Source organism: Hordeum vulgare, chromosome 4H (genome assembly GCF_904849725.1).
Source record: "Hordeum vulgare subsp. vulgare chromosome 4H, MorexV3_pseudomolecules_assembly, whole genome shotgun sequence".
NCBI lineage: Eukaryota > Viridiplantae > Streptophyta > Magnoliopsida > Poales > Poaceae > Hordeum > Hordeum vulgare.
The window spans coordinates 137,413,553-137,432,033 of record NC_058521.1 but is presented as its reverse complement, the minus strand read 5'-3'; the positions used below and the strand labels follow the sequence as shown (position 1 = coordinate 137,432,033).

Sequence of the window (18,481 nt, the reverse complement as noted above, 5' to 3'; positions counted from 1 at the left end):
CATAGAGTTAAAAAAAATGTCAGAAGTGACTAAATGGACCGGCCCTGTTCGAACGCCTCAGGTGCCAGTTAACAAAAATGTACGTTAACTGACGACTGTGGTGCCAAATAGGAAATGCCTCTCTCACCTGCTTCCACCTCGTTGGAAATCGGAGTTCTCGTTGGGCTAGGCCTTCTTACTCAACAGGCCTGAGCCTTCTCAAAATGGGCCGCACGGTGACATAGAAACGGAGCAACTCCTCATCCGTTTTGGCCAATCTCATTCTCGCCGGCCCTGTTCGTGTGCGAGAGCAGAGGAGCCGGAGGTTCTTTCTAGGTTTTAGCGCGGGTGCGGCGGCGCGGTCCTGCCGTTGCGTGTTAGGTTTGCCGGAGCAAGCGAGCGGGATGCCCAAGGGCGACGATGCGCTGGCGCGGAAGCGCGGGAAGGTGCGCCGGAAGCGGATGCGCAGCAGCGAGAACGCCGTCTCCACGCGCGTCGCCGCCATCATCGCCTCCAAGCGCCGCCGCAAGACCGGCAAGCGCCGCGGCTGCGAGGGCATGTGCTTCTCCCTCCCTTGCCCCGAGGACCCCTTCAATGAGCGCCACGGCAAGAAGCGCAGGACCGAAGACGCCGCCGACACCAACGACGACCACGAGAAGAAGAAGAGCAAGGATTCCAAGAAGCGGCCGCTGGAGAGGGCCACCGGTTCTAATGCCATACCCGTGCGGAAGAAGGAGACGGAGGAGGACCGGGTGGAGTATGACCGGCCGTCCAAGTTCCTGGTGGTCTGCCTCAACGCGATCCGGGACGGGGCGGTGGCATCCGAGGAGGACGGCGGCGGCATCCACGACTCTGCCTCCTGGGGCATGGAGCTCTGGAAGTCCTGCGCGGCGTCCCCGCCTTCGGACGTGCTCGACACCAGCCACCGGTACGCCACCCGGCAGCAGACGGCGTGGCTCGTCTCCACGGCCTGCGACATCGTCGCTAGGAAGGAGAAGCTCGGAGTGGTCGTCTCATGCCCCTTCCTCCTCTACCTCGTCCCTTCCCAGGAAAAGGCGGTGCAAGTGAGTACTAACGCCCGGCTCTCTCCACCTCCTTGTTCTTGATGTTGCAATGTCTAGTAGTATCACCAGGAACAAGGGTTAATTGATCTAGTGATTTATTTGGTATTGCTTCATTTCTTGAACAGGTGCGTTCAATGTGTAAACCGCTGAAGTCTCTTGGAATACATTCAGTGAGCTTGCATCCCGGTGCTTCCATTGAACACCAGATTTCTGGGTATGCTTTCTTCAATCCTTAGTCTCATATACAGTATCATGAATGTGAATATCTTGTGACTGTAGAGACTATGGATGCATTTATATGCGCAATCCTAATTCATTTTCTGTTGTCTCTATCAGACTAAAGAGCTGTGAGCCCGAGTTTCTTATATCTACCCCGGAGAGGCTCCTTGAACTGGTTTCACTAAAGGCAATCGATATATCGAATGTATCAATGCTGGTGCGAAAATTTGATATTTTGGTGTCTTCTTGATGATATTTCATATCATTTTTCTTGTATTTATCATCCTGATGCTTGTCAGTATTTCACTTTGAAAGCTATGTTCTCTGCAATTCTTGTAGCGAGTCGTATAGCCTTAACCCAGTATGCTTGGTGGCCTCACAAGTTTTACGGTCAAGTCCTAGCATTCTCAGTTATCTAGTTACGCTAACATAAAAAATAACTTCTTCTAACAGGTCATTGATGGACTAAAGGGATTCATGGACCTTAATATCATCAAAGAACTTCGTTCTATTCGAGGTACCATATCAGGTGATGCACAGGTAACTATATTTAGTGGTCAATGTGACCAGAGTGCGGCAACAGTGGCAAGAAATCTACTACATGGAAGAATTACAAAGCTTACCACAAATGATTCTGTTGCTTCTCGAAGTGCATTTGTAACACAGCACGTACACTTCTGTACTAAAGAGGAGAAGACATCAAAGGTAATTGGAGCGTGCAGGCAGAGATGTCCTGTTCATTCTTACTTCATGATCTACTTACATGCATGTCCTAAATTCATGGTTCACAGTTTTTTAGCTATAGTTGATTAAACTTTAGATCATTTTTGCTGATTACTCAGGAGTCAGGACACTGACAAGGTCTTTTATTTTTTTCAGGTTAAGGAAATTCTTGAGCATGTTTTAGAAAACCATGCTAGTAAGACAGCAAAGGTTTTGCTAGTAGCCGCGAATGATAATGTAGCGCAGAAACTCTCTTCATCCCTCAAACTGGAAATTCTCACAGTGAATGATGGCTCGCAAGGCAGCACCTTTACCGTATGCAGCAGGTACAGTGAACCATTACAGTATTTCTTTTTGTGACATTCCCTATCGCAGAAGGCACACTGAGAACATGTGAAATATAGCCAATATTCCCCCCCACACTTTCACTTTGAAGCCATATTGCCAAGGCTTTGTGTTTTCACTTTCAGACAATTTTGAGCTGCACCACTTTTTTATTTAACTGTGTTGTGGCACTGTGACATTGACGACTTATGTGTTCCTTTGTATCTACTTGCAGCATGGGGCTTATCAATGTACTTGTGAAAGGCTGTGAGAGCTTGGCAACATCAGGTGTCGAGGAATTTGAGATTGTGTTGGTCGCGGACTTGCCTCCATCGTTTGACGATTATGTCGAGATCCTCACCAGGACAGCTCGTCACACGGTTGCAGGGGAGGTGCATGTCATCTTCTCTAAGACTGATGCTACTCATGCAAAGCCCTTGGCTGATGTTCTTGCAAACAGTGGACAGGCAGTGCCTAAGTTGCTAAGACAATTAATGGACAAGAATCACTCCTGATAGCAATATTCATTTCTACTTATGCGGTTAATCATGATGGACGGGCAGCCAAATTAGCGGTCCGCAACTCTTCCTGTCACCAAGCAATTTTGTCAGCGTCCAAGTGTTTTGCCTTTTTCTTTTCCATGCAATTCTTGTGTGTCGATTATCTGTCGCCTTGATGTAGCACATTTAAATTTTATGAGGAATATACGACAATGCCTTTCCTGTAAGAACCGAAGTGCTATATTGTCTGAAAGGAACTTTTGCGATGAGCTTGTTTGAAGACGAAATGTGAGTTTTGCTGTGCTCACCAAATCCTTGTATGTTCTGACAGAATTTTACAACAAATACAAATAAAAGTTTATGATGTACGTCTTCTGGAATGGAAGGCGTAATTTGTAAAATACGCTTCCTACGGGTTTTTCTTCGGGAACATCTTCGCGGGAAACTCGACCCAAACCACACATCCCTCCGGGTATCGTCCAAATCAGAGGGGCGGATAAAATCCCACCAATGCTCCTCCTCGCTCCCACCCCGCCGCTGTCGACGGCTACCGCTCACCGGCGACCGGGTGGCAGCGCTGCCTCATGCATCCGCTGCTCGAGCGTGCGCGAGCTCGATAGGTCCCCGAGCCGACCGCCGCTGCCGCCGCTGGCGGAGGCGAAGCAGGTGGTGCTGGTGCGGCACGGGCAGAGCACCTGGAATGCGGACGGACGCATCCAGGGCAGCTCCGATTTCTCCGTGCTCACCCCGAAGGGGGAGTCCCAGGCGGAGACCTCCCGCCTCATGCTCCTTGCCGACGCCTTCGACGCGTGCTTCACCAGCCCGCTCGCCCGGTCCCGCCGCACCGCGGAGATCATCTGGGACAGCCGCGACAAGGACCTCATCCCGGACTCCGACCTCCGCGAGATCGACCTCTATTCCTTCCAGGTGGGGCACCTGCTCATTCGCTCGCTTGATGTTTGTGCAAATGCTTGGCGGCCGGCAGGTGCTTGCGGAAATGCCGCACTGACGAGCTGGATTTTTGCTTGCAGGGGCTCTTTAAGCATGAAGGGAAGGAGAAGTACGGGGCTCTGTTCCAGCAGTGGCAGAAGAATCCATCGGACTGCAGCATCGATGGGCACTACCCAGTGCGGGAGCTCTGGGACCGAGCGCAGGGCTGCTGGGAGAGGATCCTGACACACGAGGGCAAGTCAGTTCTTGTGGTTGCCCACAATGCAGTTAACCAAGCGCTGGTCGCCACATCCTTGGGTAAGGTGTAAGCAGATTTTGATTTGGATGTTATAATGCTTAGGGCGTGTTCACAGTTGGTGTGTTTGTGTTTAGGACTTGGCACGGAGTACTTTCGGACTCTGCTCCAAAGCAACTGTGGCGCTAGTGTGCTGGATTTCACCCCACAGCCCGGCGGACGCCCTCCAAGTGTGTGCCTTAACCGCTTAAATCAGGTGAGTGTAACTTTGTTCGCATAACGGAACTTTGCTTTCCTTTGTAACCAAAAAAGTTCTGCTGCCGCAGTGTGCTGAAACTTGAGTTTCGTGCTTACTGGAAGCCCGAAACACACTATTAATATGAACCTTCTACTCCTCGCCTGTTGTGTTAGCACGAGACCTTCTACTCTTATATCAACTTCGATATAAAAGGAACTAGCATGGTAGCCTGCTTCATCTGCATGGCTAGATTTGCTACCATCTTATTACCATTAGCGGATACTATTTAGTTTTTTTTTTCCGAAAAGGAGGATAACCCCCCGGCCTTTGCATCTGAATGATGCATGCAGCCATTTTATTAATTATTCACAAAGATCATATAAAGTAATACATCAGTCGGCCTGAAGCCACCATCTAGGCAACACTTGTTGCTATTCCTATCCCCTTGATGAAGGTGTGCCGAATATCCGGGCCGAATACCAAACGGACATCACACCAAAACCTAACATCTATAGCTGGATGCCCCAGCCCAACCACATACCGGGACCGGGTCCCGTACCGGTCCGGCACACTCTCAGAGGCTGTCACCACCATCTTCCACCGGTCCATCTCGAGAGCAGGAACTGACGCATCGACCTTGCCTGGCCTGCCGCTAGATCCCGTTGGTGTGCGAATGCAGGCACGCCCCTCCACCGCGAGGTACTCCAGGCCGCCGCCCACCCGCGCCCCGCCACCGCAGGGGCACCGAGCGCCGCCGTCCTCGACGCGCCCCATGCCAGCCCTGGTGCAAGGATGCCGCCCCGCCGCAGCACCCCCGAGCAAGGAGAAAAAGGGCCGCGCCGCCGCCGACGCGAGCCAGGCGTGTGCGGGGGAGAAGGGGACTGGCGGGTGCGATGGGGGAGCCCTCCCTGTTGCCTACGGGTGCGACGAGGGAGGGTCAACTTGGCCTGTAAGTGCTTTAGAATAATTTGCAGGATAATTAGGTGTTTCCATATAACATTGTAAATTTCGTGGGAAGTTTGAACTTTGAAGCAACAATACATCCTCAGTATGGAAAAATTGCATTGAGCATATTTCCTCTGCTTCTAGATAGTTGCGCGAATGCAGGTAATGTTAATGAAATTAGTCAATTCTGCTGTGCTTACCACTATTATCAAATGACATAGTATTTCAACTACCAAAGCATTAATTATCTTCCATCAATGCCACTGTTTGTCAATGTTGGCTTGTTGTGAGGTGTTCTCTTGTTTGAGGCTTCTTGCTAATTAGTACTCCCTCTGTCCTAAAATAAGTGTCTCAACTTTGTACTAGCTCTAGTACAAATTTGTACTAAGCTTGAGACAGTTATTTTGGGACGGAGGGAGTAGATGGATTATTAGAGTTCATTTGTCATGTCAGTTTATAGCACTTGAGAGTAAGCAGGGTGGTTATTTCAACACTTCTTAATAAGACAGCACATATGTTTCAATACAAAACATAGATGAAGTAACCGAACAATGAAAACATGTGATTTAATCTCTTGTGCATGTTTGTATTTCGCACAGACCCCGAACTCTCCTGTTTCTGCAGAAAGTTCTGCAGGTAGAAAGTCGAGCAAGCGGATCATTCTGGTCTGTCAAGGGGCTACACAGAGCAGTTCTGAGGTATGGATTTTCCTTGTGTGCCCGCATGCATGAAGAATGTTGCACACTTGCACTTGTTCTTGGGAGCAAGCCGTGAAGTCACCAGGATCCTATTTTCTAATTCCTGGAATTATAGATCTAGACACCTACAATGCACCATTTGTACTGTTTTGAGTTACATATATTGTCCTTTTGAACTCCAGGGTAGTTTAGGCGGAGTGGGTTATGCACCACTGAACATGCTAGGTGTTATACAGGTAATTCACATTTTGTGTGTCATACAGCACCAATTTATTTCCTTTCCAGTACAACAGCTAAGCTCATATTCGGTCACACACTTTCAGGCTCAGAAGACCGCGGAACTGCTTCTAGATCTGAAGGTGAACAGTATTATCTGTAGCCCACAAGTCGCAGCTGTTGATACCGCAACTGCCATATGTGAGGTAAATACAAGTTTTACTAACCACAACATTTAGTTAGTTGCTTTCTATCTTATTTGTACCAAATTTTCACCTGCGCAATCTGATCTCATGGAGTCACTTGCAGGTCCAAGAGGCTGCTGATTGCCTAGGTGCTGACTGTGTGCCTCGTTACGTTGAAATGAAGAATTTGCTCGGACTCGAAATTGATGATGCCTTTCTGACGAAACAAAAGGTTAGACCATTTACAATTTCTGTGTTTTTTTTTGACAACTTACAATTTCTCTGGTTTATGATTGAGCGGCATGACGCTAGCTCTACTTTGAAAGCCATTTATATGTCCTGAAAGGCTGAAACGTCATTGAGATGAATTCATTACGAAGACACCACAAATCGCGAACTATACTATAATTCAGAACTACTATTAGAACTGATCATACACTTCATTTTCTTGTTAAAGCTATCGCATGTGCACATTGGCTGGCAGCTTTCTCTAAGGGAAATTGGACTGTTACTCGGAAGCTTAACAAAATCGAACATATTTAACATTTCCGGGGCTGAAAATTAACAATCTCCCCCTGCTTCTCTGCAGAGCCTTGAACAGATAGTTCAGTCTGGTTGGATGGGTGGCATGGAACACCAAAAACTGAAGACATTGTGGGCTCAGTCAGAGGATGCATGGCAAGCTTTGGTAAACGAATTGCCAGATGGTGATGGCGCTGAGTCAGACCGAGTCGTTGTCGCCATCGGCCATCCTGCCATCCACCTGGCACTGCTCTGCAGGTGCCTGAATCTAACAATGGATTACATGCCGTCATTCCATCTGGACGACGGCAGCATCAGCGTGATCGATTTCCCGGATGGGCCGAAAGGAGGAGGCATCATCAGATGCACGAATTACACGGCCCATTTGGGCAGATGGTCGGTACCCATCACAAAATCAACAGAAAACAATGATGAATTCTGAATTAGTTCTTGTACGAGGTAATTAACATTCTCCATTTCTTTCACTGTAAAAAGAAACATCTTCCATTTCTTGGTGGGAGTATGATCCTTCAGGAATATGAATGGTGCCTGTAGATAGCATACACCGATGTAAATGGCATCTTCCTAGATTTTATGTGCGAAAATCATTTAATTTACATAATATATTTGCTCTGTCCAGCATAAGTTTCCAACAGAAGATTTCTCCAATATTATTTATGCTATTTGCATATCGATTTTAGTACTTCCTTCATTTTTATATACAAGGTCACAATAAAATATACATTTTGCACATATACAAGGCCACCAACAGTAAATAAAGCAAATATTAATGACATTGACTCGTACTAGCAACCATGATTTAACTATTCATACCCATGCATTGGATGATAATGACACATTCAACTACTTTCTTTCTCACATTCACTCAATTTTTTTTAATTTGCATGTGTCCTATTAATTACTTCCTTCGTTTCTAAATATAAATCCATTTAAAGATTTTATCACGGACTACATACGTAGCAAAATGAACGAATCTACATTTTAAAGCGTGTCTATATACTCCCTCCGTCTTAAAATTCTTGTCTTAGATTTGTCTAGATATGAATGTATCTAGTCGCATTTTAGTATTTAGATACATCAATTTTTAGACAAATCTAGGACAAGATTTTTGAGACGGAGGGAGTACATTTGTATGTTGTTTTTAGTGGAATCTCTAGAAAGACTTATGCTGTGTTTGGTTCAGTTTTTTTACCAGCTTTTGTTTTGAAAAACTAAAAGCTAACCAAAGATGTAAATTGAAAGCAACTTTTGAGAATCTGTAGCTTCCTCCTAGTGTAAATTTCAATGGATACCTCAACCTTTTAGTTTACAGCTTTTTCATAGCAGCTTTTTTAAAATCTACAGCTCAACCAAACACAACTTAAAGGCTAGCTTACATTTTGAAATTGAGGTAGTCTATACTACTAATAAAAGATCAAACGAAAACTTCTCTAAGTACACACAACTATTACCCCTACAAAAACAAACACCAACCACCACCACACAATTAGTCAACAAATTACAATCTAACGGCCTTCCACCATCCATGCACCACGACGGTGTGCAGTTATCAAATTAACAAAGGCTGACCGTGCTCCACCTCCTCTTACAGCGAACAACTGTTGCACCTCCCCGAAAAAAAAGAGCCAATCAACTACAGAAATTTAGGAAGAATTAACGGCAGCCATACGCCCTGGCCTGCACCATCGCCGTCGCCTCCGCGTCCAACTCCCCCTCCCCGTCCGCCTCCTCCTCCCCCTCCCCTGGCTTGCAGCGTCGCCATCGCCAACTGACAAAGGAGCAGCCTGGAGTCCATCCGGCAGTTAGACAACCGGGACGCGAGGCGACGAAACGCGGCTGCAGATACAAAAAGGAAGTACAGGTGCACAGTTTTAGTTCTCTTGCTTTTTTTGATCGTAAAGCTTTCCAGAGCTTAAATAGCACTACTCATGTTCCATCTTACCAAGAATAGAAAGAATTCTGCAAGGAACAAACATGCCTATAGGCTAATCAATACTGATGCAGCACGAACAAACATGCCTATGGGCTAATCAATACTGCTGCGGCACGAACAATCTGCTGATTTTGCGCGTAGCTGGTGCTGCTGATCTTAGAATTCTCCAAGGAACAAACATGCCTCTAGGCTAACTGGCTAAGATCACTGAATTTCTTTACAGAGGGAGTACAGAATATTAAATCCCAACAGCGAAAAAAAATGTTCTGAAATACTTATTATGGCATTTATATAGAATAACTTAATTTGATACTTGCAGCGGTGCAGACTGCAATAGAGGCAACAAAAAAGGATATATGAAGGAAACACTAATGTAAGATTAAGTGTGCAATAACATTTGGGATAATTTATTATGCCGATATATGATTCCCCTGCAACTGCACAACAACAATAGAGGTTTATTATCCTGGGTAAAAAAGTACAAACCAAGATCAAGTCTCCACCAAGTTTAGTCACATATCCAAAGAACTGGTTCTATATAGATACAATATATAAACAATGTATGCTTTCCAAATGACATGTATTTGACTCTAAGAAGGGAATAAAATATCATAGAATATAATGTACGTATTTTGTTCTAGCTCGGCACCAATACTTTCGACTTAAAAAGAATCATAGCAATTGCCTACATATAGTATGGCAGAACATAAATCTGTCCTAAAACGATACCATGATTCCAACGAATGCAAAATGAACCTGTTAACTGACATTTTAATATGGTTTGAAAATTATTCAATGGAATAAGGATAAGTTAATCATAAATCCCATAAAAAATTCAAAAGTGAATTAACATGCAAGATAGGTTTGCCCATCGCACTATTGGTGATCACCCTGACTCGAGCATGCTAGATTGGTGTACACTCATGATTAATGGAGGATCAAGTACTCACCACTATGTTTTTTAGCATGCACGTAAGCCGCAAATTCCAGGAAGAGAAGAAGAATTCGGTGAACCCCACAGAATATATACTAATTCTCAGAGATAGTAAATTCGAATTTCTGCAACCTGCCAAATTTAATTATTTAAGCATGAGGTCACAATCAAAAAATATGATGCTACTCAATTAAGAAGTTTAAATTCAGAATTGTGAGACTGTAATGCACATAACAAGCAGTATTGGAACTCAAACTGAATATTTTTTTTAGAGAAAACGGGGGATGTTAAAATCATATGCAGAAAACAATAACTTGAAAGGTTAAACTCATGAAATTGAACTATGTATACATTCAGATTCCGAGAATAGTAAATAAATTGCACTGGATATATAGTACGGACCTCACATTAAAAGACGAGTGTTGATCTGCAGAGTATGTTACACTCAGTATATGCTTTGTTTTGGCTGCATCTCTGTTAGCAAGTGCTGCAGACCCAAGATCAAGTGTAACAGAAATAATTTCTCATGTCATACTAGTGCCTTCTCTAACTAAAGCAATCACACCTGGAAAAACTTTAGCAGTCAACATGTTTGTTTGTGGTCACACTGAACATACAGAAACGGTAGGCATACATGTTTTTTTAGGGGAAGTGCGGCTGTTATAGAGTAGCGTTTATCTTCTAAAAAAAATATTTTTTTAGCAATTTGGTTATTTTGTGTAGGGCATGTCCGAATCACTTGCATGGGTGAGGTTTTTGTTATCACCGCGGCTATCAAATATCTATAATTTAATTGAATTTAATTTAATTTTTATAAAATCATTTTTATATAAAACATTTATAAAATTGATAAAAATATAGATTATGATACGTGTGTTCGATCACAAATATGTCACAATTTTGAAAATACAATTTGAGTGACATAATAACATTTTGTACCCGTCCGAAAAAAATCAAAAATTATTTTCTTATGTTACCATATGAATCCATTTTTTTTGAGACGTGCGTTGCACGTGCATGCTTACTAGTAACTTGTTAAACGAGAGAAAGGGCTAGCTTGTAAAGAAATTATCAAATTTTATCTTGATATCTGGAATGTAATTTGAGTTTGTGGTCTTGTATATATAAAAATAAAGGAAGTATCATTTGTGTATGGATGATTTGCATAGATATATTCATGTTGTGATGTGTGTACTCCCAAACTCAGCGAATATGGTGAATCCTAACCAGTTGGGCGCGCAACGCGAATCGTTGTCGTCGCTGCTTCATGTGAATCCGTGCGAGTGTGCCCCACATGGTCCACCCAACAACCCATATTCACTTTTTCTCAGCTCCATACGCGGCAGGAATACAGTCACATCGTATCCCCATCCCATCGCTATCAAATCCGGTGCACCGCCGGAATCCCTCATTCGTTCTCTCTCTCGTTCCCCATCCCTATCTCTATTGAATCCGGCGCACCGCCGGCTCCCTCCTCCCCCACCATGGCCACGCACCGCCGTGTTGCTCCTCCTCGACGGACACGAGCACCCCTCCGCTGAGACGGAGACATTTGGTTATTTGCCACTTTTAATATGGGGCTTCGCAAAAATGCCACTGTCAAGATTGATTTCGTAAAAATGCCATCCAGCTCGTGTGCACTTCGATTAACATGCCATTTTTATTTTTCCCATTGTTTTTATTTTTTATTTTTTATTTTCTAACACCTGAAAGGACCAAAGTGTCCTTGAATCTTTGAACCTTATTCGATGGGTTTGCGGGCTGGTTGGATGGATTGCTGAGCCTACCTCATCCTTGTTGATCGTGCTTGCTCGAGCCACCTTAGCTCGAGCACGCCCATGGAAGCAAACCACAGGTCACCGCCGTCTCTCGTCAACACCTGTGTGCACCATCGCAGCTTGCCTTACCACATCCATGGAAGCAACCGCAGGTCGCCGTCAGTACGCGCCCATGCCTGCTCGCGCCGGCGCAGCTCACCCACGCCTTGTTGATGCATGCGCGAGCAACTCAAGCTCGCCGGCGGTGCTTGTGCACGTCTGCACGTGCTGGCGCAGCCTCGCGGATGCCTGCACGAGACACCGCAGCTCGCCGCCGGTGCTCACCCTCCCCTACACGCGTTGGCTCAGCTCGTCCTGAGAGCCAAGACATGCGAGGGCGTCGCATAACAGCACCACCAGTGGCGTGATGGTAGCACCAGCTAAAGGAGGAGGTGGATGTGTGTGCATGTTCTGAAGATGGATATGCAAGGAACCTGTAAGTGATGTTTGGTCTAATCCTTGACTTGTCTTCCATGGCAATATGGCAATTGCATTTATCTAATTACAGTGTATGTATAGTCAGTATGTATACCTGCAAAGATTGATGCAAGGCGTCTAAAAGATAGTGGATCCGGCAAGCACGAGAATGGGCTTGCACGCTCTCCTATTTCAAGTGTTGATCATATCCCAAGTGCGTCTAGATAATATCAAGGGCAGTTTAGTCTTTTCCGGTGCCTGGAAATGGAAAAAGAAGAAAGAAATCTGTAAAAGGAGTGGAATGGCATGTTAATCAAACTGCACTTGAGCTGGATGGCATTTTTACAAAGCCAATCTTGAAAGTGGCACCTTTGCGAAGCCCCGTATTGAAAGTGGTAAAAAGTCAATTTTCTCGCTGAGACGTGTTTCTTCATCGGTAGGCGATTGTTCTCGGCTCGTGCCCTGCTGCCTCTCTCGCCAGATCCGCCGTCGAGGTAAGGTGGAGCAGCGTGGCTGCCTCATCGCCATGGTGGGGGATGGTGGGAGGATGGCCGGCATGGACGAACCACGAGGAGCAACATCACTATTGCGAGAAGCTCGGTGGTGGCCAGATCTAGAGTCCAGCGGCTCGGCGGCAAGGTCTGGTGAGGAGTTAATAGCTCCTCCTCATCTTCCTTAAAAAAAGATTTAAGAGCCTATGTAGAAGCGATTCCTCTCCTTGTTTTTTTCTTAAACAAGATTTTTGTTCTTTGCTCAATCTTTCCATATGCATCTGGTTTCGTGTGTGATAGTGGCTTCTATCCACTTATTTTTAATCCAGAATATGGAGACCTTATTTTATTTCCTCTCCTGCAATTTTCCAGATAGAAGACTGCACTTGTTTTGCCCCTCTCCATACTCAGGAATTTTTTTATTGATCTGAATGTGCATCTTGTAATCCTTACCTGAACTTTGATGGAAGAAACGAGGACCTTTCTACTGCTATCTCTGAACTGTTTGCTTACTATAATTATTATTGCTTTAGTTTTGTACATGAAACATACTAATTTAGTTTGGGAATATTTCTCAGCACCATATACTAACAATTCATGAATATTTCCAGGAAAACTTTATCAAAAAATCCAAAGGACTTAATAAAGACTGAATCAAATATCATATTTGTACTGAACTTTATAAAAGAAAGTCGGAGGACTTCTTAAGATATGAAGAACTTATCTCATTAATTGATTAAAGTTCTTTAATTGTCTCAATCAAGTTCTTGGATGGTTAACACGAAGTTCTTTGTTGCTCGGTTCAAGTTTTTCATTGAACAGGATGTGACCCTGTTAACATGGTATCTGAACTTTGCCATTCAAAACAGAAGAACTTTTGAGAAAACTTTGCAGTGGCTCATAATTAATTTGTACTCCCACCATAAACTAATAAGAATGTTTAGATTACTACTATAATGATCTAAACACTTTTATATTAGTTTACGAGGGAGTATTTGTAAAGTTCCGTGGGATTCCCTGGTATTAACCCGTAATTAATTTCATTATTTTCTGAAAATAAGTTCGTTATTTCTTCTACAAATAATTAATCACAATTAGTTAAACACACAATAATCGATCATTAAGCATGTAATTTGATGGTCCATTAGCCATCGAAGCCCTTCTCTCTACCTGTATCTATAATTGGGGAGAGAGAATGTCATAAGAAAACGCATATACACTAGAATACAAGGAATCTTTGTGGGGCCTGGCTGCATGTTGATTTGACATGCATGATACTCCCTCCCTTCCTAAATATAACTCTTTAAAGAGGTTTTATTAGTGGACTACATACGGATGTATATAGACATATTTTAAAGTATAGATTCATTCATTTTGTTCCGTACATAGACTCCTAGTGAAATATGTTAAAAGACTTATTCATTTTGTTTCGTATGTAGACTCCTAATAAAATATGTTAAAAGACTTATATTTAGGAACGGAGGGAATAGATGTGTGGAAGAGATATGCGTTAGGAAAAATCCAGGTCCCAAACTCAGGGGTTATCAACTGGTGATAACGTTGACGGTGACAAAAGCGGTTGCCCATGATCGATCTGCATGGAGATGTGCATGCGACACGTAGACCCTTCCTTCCACGTGTACCCCGTCATCCTCGAGCAGCTCGACATGGCTACTGCATCTGCATGCGCCCTCGAACCCTCGCCTAATTCGCTCCATTCCCTACGTACGGTGCTAGGCTCCCGGTGTAGACCTGTAGCTCAGCCTCAGCCCCAATGGATCCAGGGCCCCACAACCCGTCCACGTACAACCACCACCACGACTACCCCTTCTTGCCGGCCGCCGGAGCGCCCACCGCTGGCGGCGACGCCCTTCTCTTCCTCGCCATACCGGCAGGCTGGCTCATCCGGCTGGTTGCCTTCCTCGGCGAGCGCGTCATCTCCGCGGTCCTCACCCTCGTGGTCCTCCCCGTCGCCGCGCTCGTCGGCGAGTTGCGCACCGTCCCTGCGGCCACAGCCTCCTTCGCCCGGCGCGCCGCCGTGGGCGTGCTCGCCGCGGCGTTCACCTTCGCGGCCCTGGCGGTCGCGTTAGTCGCGTCCCTGCTGCTCGGCTTTGTCCTTATCCGGCACTGGGTCGAGGACCCGGTCACCGTGCGCCAGCCGCTCTACTTCGACTACACCGAGCCGCAGCCGAGCGCCGCCGTGGCCCTCGGCTCCCCGGCGGGACACTCCGTGTGGGTGTCCATGTCGCTGCTGCTGCCCGACTCCGACCACAACCGTCAGATTGGCGTGTTCCAGGTCTAAATTCGCAGTCCAAATCTCTTGGAATTAAACCTTATCATCTGCAACCCACTGATCCCCCATCTGTTAAAATCTCACATTCAGATCAAAGCAGAGGCCATCACTCCAGGTGGAAGCACCATTGCATCAGCCACCCAGCCATACATGCTGCGGTACAAGAGCGCTCCGGTGCGGCTAGCGCAGTCCGCGCTAACAATCGTGCCGCTCGCCTTGGGCATACGCAGTGAGAGCCAGTCGGCGACGCTGAAGCTGCTGCACTACTGGGAAGGCCACGCCCGTCACAGGAGAACACGGCTCATCAGAGTCTCTCTGCAGCCAAGAGCCATGACAGTGCACCTGCCCCAGGTGTACAGAGCAGAGATCACCGTGCAGACTGCGCTTCCATGGTTCAAGGCCGTGGCGCGCAGTTTGAAATGGACAATGTGCGTGTGGGTATCCTTCTGCGTCTACGTTATTCTCTCCCTGCTCGCCGTCTGTTGGGTCCGGCCACTAGCCCTGTCTGCATGGGACAGTCACAGGGGGTTATTGGATCATCAAGTCAATGAGAAGACAATTGATGCTAATCTGTGTGGAGGAGATATAGGCCAGAGCTCACATGAGGGATCATCAAGAGGTGGTGCCCTCAAGTGGAGGGACAGGAGAGGCAGCAGGAGGAAATCACAGCAAACGATGCATGGCGACATGGTTGAGCTCAAGCTCGATGAGGGCTCGGCTTCTAGCTCTGCAGTGGCTGACACTGATGAAGTCGTCGATAGCGATCATGGGGAGCCACCTGCTGCTCCATTGTTCGTGTCCGAGTCCTGTTAGTTCAGTCAGTGCAGTGTGCTGTAAATTTGTGCTGACCGTTGATCACAGTTTGTTACATGCCACGCGTAGGATATCTGACGGGCTTCCATGCGGCACGGCATGAAATGCAAATAAAGGACCAACATATGTATTAATTGATATAAGCTGCAGGGAGTCACGTAATTTGTGTTCCTAATTCATGCTGCTCCCATGCTTTTAGTGTTTGCTTGACTTATATTTGCATGAACTGTGTATGGTCTCCTTTGTGGTTACAGATGTTGGACAGGTGAGCATGGAGTAGTAGCATGTTCCCATTTCAGGTCAGTATCTCAGCAATTATGTATCTCTGCACACTTTCTAGTCACAGAGATTATAACCAGTTGCTTTCCTGCGATTACGTGTTTTACCACTAATTGTAATTTTGTGTTCTCTTTTGCGTAGGTCAATACCTAGTTGAGTCACTTAAATACAGAAGCACTTCAGGTGAATTACTTTTCAGTTGTATTGTATGGCTTAAGAGACGAAAATTGGGGAACATAATTGTGTGAGTCAGATTATGTACAGTCCAGATGGTTGAAAATCCAACCTCGCCTGCTTAGCTACATGAATTTTGCCAATTCAATCGGTTTACCGGATCATGTAACTTAATTGAGGTTAAAAATTGGCCAACGTATGTCAGTAGGAATCATTTAGTTCCTTGAGTTCAAGTATTTTAATCATCGCAAACTTCCTTCAGAGAGGAGTTATATAAAGATGACAGGGACAATTTCAGAGCAGCGAGCCATATCGTTTTTGTAGTATACAGATAAACATTTTATACCTTTGAGAATCCATTTGTTGGTTGTCTAGAGACTAGAAATTAGATTCGTAGCAGTGAACTTCCCATCGTCATCATGTATAGCGCTGGACCATGTAGCACATGCTGTCATAGAACACATAAGCATGTACCTACCATGTCCTTTTCTTTGCCAACTAATCATGCACGTATATTTTTAGCCAACTCTGCAGCAGGCATCATGGCTTACCGATGCATGCTTAAGTCCTGATTTTTGCATGACAAGGAGATCGTGTATGAGCTATATGGAAAGAACCCCCCTAATGTCTTACTATGCACAGAGCTCATGTATGTAATGGCCTTAGCTCCATGTTTCCTTAGTCTCGGTTAGTCACTCACTTGAGAAATACCCCCTCCGTCCCAAAATAACTGTCTCAACTTTATACTAGCTCTAGTACAAAGTTGTACTAAGCTTAAGACACTTATTTTGGAACGAAGGGAGTAGATGTTTACGTTTGAGGTCCTATTTGCGTAAAAGATCCTAACTGTATTGCAAGTGACAAAATTGTTGAAGCTGGGGGTTGTCTTGCTGTTGGGCAACTAAGTTGAGGTCCTTATAAATCTGTAGGTTTCCCAGGAGGATATCTAATGATCAAATCGTTTGCATGAGCAGCCGATATCTTCTGCTGAGCAGTGTTGATCGCCAGAAAATGACATGTCTACTCCAGCAGTGACACTGAGTCAGTTACAGACTGATGTGATTGCGGAAGATTCTTCAGTTTCTAGGTTTTCAATGCTTAACAAGAGCCAAGTAGGCTGATGATGGAACTGGAACAGAAGTCCTGATACTGATAGAAATCATATTTGTTTTGAGCAGGTGCAAGTTAGATCCAGCTTCTAGGAGCTGATGCATGTATGCCTTGCTTCTGCCGGCTAGCGCAATATACATATCCTCTCCCCAGTTGCATAATACTGTGTTATCTTGTCCATCAGTTTGCTAGTGGGCCTGAAACCGAAAGGCCTCTTTTGTCAACTTGTGTCTGCTGCATTTGAAAAACCTTCCTTGTTCCCAACTTGCTCTAGTTTAATAACGAAGATGAAGAGACCATGCCCACTGCAAATGCTTCATCTATCTATATCTGTTCTACTACAGTATGATTTTGGTTCTTTACTTCTTTAAACATAAAAGCAAGGCACTTGTATTAATTCCGTTAATAAAATTTGTGCTTGGCTGCACAGTATTATTTGCATCGCCCTGTGGTGGCTGCACGTATTATATCTTCGTCCCAGCTGGATTAAGATATGCCGGTTTCTCTTGTGAAGCTCACATCATTTGATCATCATCTACCATCTGATAAGTTAGCTGATCTGCCGTGCTAACATTTCAGAGCAACAAGTGCTACGCTTTGCCAGTGACTTGCGTTCTCGCCTAACATAACAGACTCTGTAAATCTGGTGCATACGGGTTGCGCATCTTGTCACATTCTTATTTATCAGATAGCATTCGAGGCGTAACTGACGAACCATGGGGGGCTGGTGCAGAGTTTTGCAGTTGCGCATCGTATGCCACGTGTTTGTTGGAAAGATGCTGGCTAGTTTGACAACGTACAAAGTCTTTTGCTACTTTTATTTTCCATCCATCTTACCTTCTGTGATGTTGTTATTTCGTTACTTGGTCCTCAATCATTGAGAGGTTGGAACTTCCTGCTCTGCATTAAAAGAATGAAAGTAACAAGAGAGGATGCATTAGTATTCAGCTGGGATATATACACATGTTGTCATGGGACCATGACGAGTGACGCTTGCATGATCCACTCCCGTTGGCCCCCGTTTCGTTGTCTGAGACAATGATCGGATCAGCCTGGCTTGGTCACTTGTTTCACCGTGATGTTGGTTTCTGTTATTTGTATCTGAACCATTTCTGCAACTCAAATTATTCCCACCTAAACAAGCACCTTTTTTGTGTGTGTATGCCTTTGCACAACCATGTGCGATCTGTTTTGTGCTATCAAACCATTTGGCATCACGTGATTTATGATGCTTTTATTCCATTTTCATCAAAGATATATTCATATTCATATATAATAATAATACTCCCTTCGTTTCTAAGTATAAGTTTTTTTAAGATTTCACTATAAACTACATAAACATGTATATACATACTTTAGAATGCGAATTTTCGTAGGACAATCTTTAAAATGACTTATAT

General features: G+C 45.0%; 3 protein-coding genes and 1 long non-coding RNA gene across 4 annotated transcripts; all 4 read left to right on the top strand.

The window, feature by feature from the left end:
- Positions 1-265: 265 nt before the first annotated feature.
- Positions 266-3,089, top strand: LOC123448162 (probable ATP-dependent RNA helicase ddx5). The gene is made up of 6 exons (XM_045124962.1): positions 266-1,043; positions 1,169-1,257; positions 1,380-1,479; positions 1,716-1,967; positions 2,142-2,311; positions 2,545-3,089. The coding sequence occupies exons 1-6, from the start codon at positions 384-386 to the stop codon at positions 2,822-2,824; spliced, it is 1,551 nt and encodes a 516-aa protein (XP_044980897.1). The 5' UTR covers positions 266-383; the 3' UTR covers positions 2,825-3,089.
- A 173-nt stretch (positions 3,090-3,262) lies between these two features.
- Positions 3,263-7,454, top strand: LOC123448163 (2-carboxy-D-arabinitol-1-phosphatase). The gene is made up of 8 exons (XM_045124963.1): positions 3,263-3,736; positions 3,841-4,057; positions 4,133-4,251; positions 5,778-5,876; positions 6,059-6,112; positions 6,200-6,298; positions 6,402-6,509; positions 6,867-7,454. The coding sequence occupies exons 1-8, from the start codon at positions 3,320-3,322 to the stop codon at positions 7,239-7,241; spliced, it is 1,488 nt and encodes a 495-aa protein (XP_044980898.1). The 5' UTR covers positions 3,263-3,319; the 3' UTR covers positions 7,242-7,454.
- A 3,790-nt stretch (positions 7,455-11,244) lies between these two features.
- Positions 11,245-12,905, top strand: LOC123448165. Its single transcript, XR_006631621.1, has 2 exons — positions 11,245-11,940; positions 12,024-12,905. It is a non-coding gene; the product is annotated as an uncharacterized LOC123448165 (long non-coding RNA).
- Positions 12,906-13,858: 953 nt separating this feature from the next.
- LOC123448164 (seipin-1) lies at positions 13,859-15,697 on the top strand. The gene is made up of 2 exons (XM_045124965.1): positions 13,859-14,708; positions 14,796-15,697. The coding sequence occupies exons 1-2, from the start codon at positions 14,187-14,189 to the stop codon at positions 15,516-15,518; spliced, it is 1,245 nt and encodes a 414-aa protein (XP_044980900.1). The 5' UTR covers positions 13,859-14,186; the 3' UTR covers positions 15,519-15,697.
- Positions 15,698-18,481: the final 2,784 nt, after the last annotated feature.